Consider the following 4,294-nt stretch of genomic DNA (forward strand, 5'->3'; position numbering starts at 1 on the left):
TTTCAGATGTATTTCCAAGAAAAAAACATCGTCTTATATTCGGGTCAATACGGTATAATGTGGGGCTGAGTTTTTCACATGACACATAAACAATGATATTTCATAGTCAATTCTGCTGTTTTCCACATGCACTGCCATCTCTGGCAGTTCATTATAATGTAGTATAATAAACATATCCTATCACACAGTATTCAAATCCAGAACAAATTAGCTTTTTTCGAGATTAATACAGATATTTGTGTGTGTGTGTATTCTGCAGTTCTAAAATATTGATTTAATGTTATGCACAGTAATTGTTATGCCTACATTTAGGCAGAACCTTAATTTTTTGAGGTGCATGACACCAGTTTTTTTTTAGTTTTTTTTATTATTGTGAAGTGAGGTAAATGACTGTGTATAACATTAAATAACATTAAATCATTAAATATACATATATAATAATTTTTTTTTTTTTACTGTAAATAGGCTGCAATGACTTTTTAAAGGAAAAGTAGGAACCAAAGCACAGTTCTCTATTAGTCCTATAGATTCAGTTTTCTATGTATTCTGTAGCTTATTGTGAATAAAAAAACATCTGTGTGGAGTTTGTATGTTCTCTCTGTGTTGACTTTTTTAATATTATTATTATTATTATTATTATTGTGACGTGAAAGGAATGAATAGCCTTTCTTTGCGCGGACACAAAGACCACATAGCAAAGTTATTCGTATTCGAGTTCGTGGTCACCAGGATCAATGGCACGGATAAACTTAATAATAAAATTAATAATCCTGGCCTGTCCCTGCTCTCTTGGCCGCATAGCAGGCTTGTAATTGTATGGCTGTGGTCCGTTATACGAGTATAAATAAACATTTATGATTTCCTCAGCGTCCGAACTGTCATTGCAATCCATTGTTTTCCTATTGTTTAAATTGACCGCACTCCCTCCCGTTACATCACTTCCGGTTTTGGCAATTTTCAGATGCGGAAGTAAAATTTTCTCACAAAAAAGACTCCAGAAGCCTCAAGTAGCGTATTTTTAAGTATATTTTAAACAAAATCTAGTTCCTACATTTTTTTCTATACATTGACTCACTGGGTCTCTAACCTACAATATGCACTTTAAGTAACCAGTGGACAAATATTATCTCATAATAGGCTGATTTGTTGTCTTTCTAAGATCTTGTATCATTTGTGGTCAGTGAGAAATCTTGTGTGCGAGTGTTTTGTGAGTCTCCTGAAGTTTGATTTTTATGGTGCACCAAGTTATTACTATACATGCTAGGAGTCTGGTCTTGGTTTGCTGTACTGTGCTTTGACTATACTCTTATGTGAATTGTGCTTATGACTAAGGTTCATTATAATGTAGTATAGGTTTGACTAAGGATAGTCAAATATTTTGGAGATCTGGATTGGCAGTCATTTGCTGCTCAAAACCAAATGATTCAAATGAACCAAATGCAAAACACTGAGCTTTCATTTGTGTTTATGTAAAATCATTCCCATGTAGGGTCATGTCTCTCATGAGTTGCTTGAAATAATTTGTTCTGTGATAGTCCGTCTTTTTGCATTCAATGTATTTCCGATTGTGGCAAATCTCAGGCTTATAGATGTAATGCATTTCAAATTAGGCCTAATACTGATGCAACTCTTATTTTTGCAATAGAATTATTATTCCCATACAAATAGGCTGGTGGACATTTCTTCAGTATTTACAGAGCTTGTTGTGTCATGAAAAAGAATCCTCCAAATATCCTGTCAGCCTTTATCACACTATTTCTTAATATGATATTGTGCCTCTCTTTGTCTGTATATGTTCTGCTGTCTGGAATAAAGATGCTATGCTACTCTGAACTATTCCTTTAAAATGTATTGATCACTGGCAAGAAAGCTGCTTGAATTCTTGTACAGATCAATAGTAGGAGGACAGAACAGGACTTTACCCAAACAACATGTAGGAACCAGTTAATGCACTTGCTCAGGTTATGGGTTATTTTTCAGTTTATGATGCAAGATGGCTGCTTCAGTATTTTGCATACAAAATAATTGGTGTGCAAAAACAAGAAATTTTATCATACTGCAGAAATGTATTACTATTATTTATTACTATTATTATTATTTATTATAAGCACAAATGTATTACTATTATTAAAGTTATTGCCAAGTAGGGGTTATCAACAGAGTATGACAACAATACTGCAGGGCATCTGTCAATCAGTGTTTGAACTCAATTACATTTTTGTGAAATGAAAAATATTTTTTAAGCAAAAATACAACATTAAGTTAACTTCAACTTCAACTAAAGCTAACCTTGTGAAGTTAAAATACAACACTCAAGTTTAGTGGATGCTCTGTCTCTGCATGAACTAATTTTTTAAAGACCCCAGTATTAAAGATTGATTTTATGCAAATTTTTACATTGCATTTTCTTCGTATTGTTTAGCCTGAGTGTTACAACCAAATGTAGAATGCTACAGATCAATACTAATAATAAATCTGTTTCCTTTTATTTATTTATTTTAAAGGAGTCTGGCAGTGGGGACGATGACCGCCGATCCCAGCCCAGAAGGTAAGAAAACCTCGTTCTGAAACCTTTCTCAGTGGAGCATCATAAAAACCAGTAGTTATAAAGTCATAGACTAAGTCAAAGAAAGTTGCCACAATAATTGTGCTGGGTTGTCTATCACAGAATTTCTTCTGTATCACTGGGCCTCAGATGAGATAATGTTACCAAAAACTGTTCTGGTGTTGCATGGCAGTTCTGGAGTATAAAACAATCAGTTGTACATAATCAAAACATGCATAATGCTTGATGTATACTTTATATTAATCCGGTAGTTTCAATATATTAATAAGTTTTAACTGCAATGGCGATGGATGGATGGATGGATGGATGGATGGATGGATGGATGGATGGATGGATGGATGGATGGATGGATGGATGGATGGATGGATGGATGGATGGATGGATGGATGGATGGATGGATCGATCGATAGATAGATAGATAGATAGACTCCTGCATTCATTCATAATGGCAATACATTACTTTAATGGACTGACAGAAAGTAAAGAATCTCTCACTTTCATGATGTCATTAAAAAGTAGAAAAAAATTATGTAACAAAATCTTTCCCTTAGGCGGTTACAATGTTACAAGATCATTTTCTCTAAAGATATTATAGCTCTACTATGGAATCTCAGATCTTTAGAGGTCAGTAGCTGTGTCAGAAATCAATAGCATGCTGTCCTAAACTGAGACTTCACTTGCTCTTGTCTCATGCACACATCATATTGTTTTCGTGGTGACAATCAGACATCCTTAAAATGTAAAAGACCATTTACTTCCATTTTTTGGCAGAGTATTGAATGTGATGGGAAGTTCTCATATGTCAGTGTCATTGAATGTGCCATCAGATATCAGACCTCTGTAATAACACAGACATGCTGTAAATTGACAGATCATTGCAGTGCAGCTCTAATTTCCATGGACATTATCATCATGATAGCTGTGACATCATATGAGACCTGCTTTGAGATCCAGTGATTTTGTCGAGTTTGACAGTTATTTTGTGACAACTTGATGTGGTCTTTCCTCTTGTGTTGGCTTATCACAGAGAACAAACAAGTTCAGCCAGTTTTGGCTTTACTCATGTTTCCGTAAAAGTTGTTGATTTAGAGCTTCTGCTTCCCGCAGTATTCCCCATTTCTTTCATAGTCAACAATAGTATATCAGATTATATACAGTCAAACCAAAAATTATTCAGACAGCAGATATAATTTTTGATATATTTTTACTAGTGGCTGCAGGACACTATACTTCATTTATGTAAGTGAGGATAGCAAAATAAAGTAAACTGTGACATATTATACCCCCAAAAAACTGTAAAATTTATAAAAAATATGGGACAATTTCTCAGACACTTTGACCTACTCACCACGTTTTGCTTAAAGAGCAGGTCATATGGGTTTTTGAAAAATATCTCTTTTGCAGTTTATAACGTAGCTATCCTTAAATGAAAACACTCTGCAAAGTTGTTAATCAAAAAAGTGCATGATAAATAAAGATATTGTCTCTCAAAAGAGACAGTCGGTTCTGAATCGCCTTAACGAGTCGTCATTTTTTCGAATCTTTTGCCTGTTACCGGTATATGTCACTGGGTACAGCCCTCTACGAACACCTTGGCAATTGAATCGCCATTGGCTAGTAAATTTTTTTGTTTACTCGCCAGACTGATAAATATATACTGTACATACGCATATACATATATACACATCTATACACACACACACACACACACACATACATATACACACA

General features: G+C 34.4%; 1 protein-coding gene across 2 annotated transcripts in view; it reads left to right on the plus strand.

Annotated features, from left to right (window-relative positions):
- LOC107728952 (protein phosphatase Slingshot homolog 2-like) overlaps positions 1-4,294 on the plus strand; it is a 33,562-nt gene that overhangs the window by 3,251 nt on the left and 26,017 nt on the right. Inside the window, exon 2 of one of the 2 annotated variants that reach the window (XM_016539289.1) lies at positions 2,505-2,548. The exons of the other annotated variant lie outside the window; for it this stretch is intronic. Coding sequence (XP_016394775.1) covers positions 2,505-2,548 — 44 coding nt within the window. The remainder of the gene's footprint in view (positions 1-2,504; positions 2,549-4,294) is intronic. 2 annotated transcript variants of the gene reach the window in all.

The sequence above is a fragment of the Sinocyclocheilus rhinocerous genome, unplaced genomic scaffold (assembly GCF_001515625.1).
Source record: "Sinocyclocheilus rhinocerous isolate Xijiao unplaced genomic scaffold, SAMN03320098_v1.1 scaffold908, whole genome shotgun sequence".
NCBI lineage: Eukaryota > Metazoa > Chordata > Actinopteri > Cypriniformes > Cyprinidae > Sinocyclocheilus > Sinocyclocheilus rhinocerous.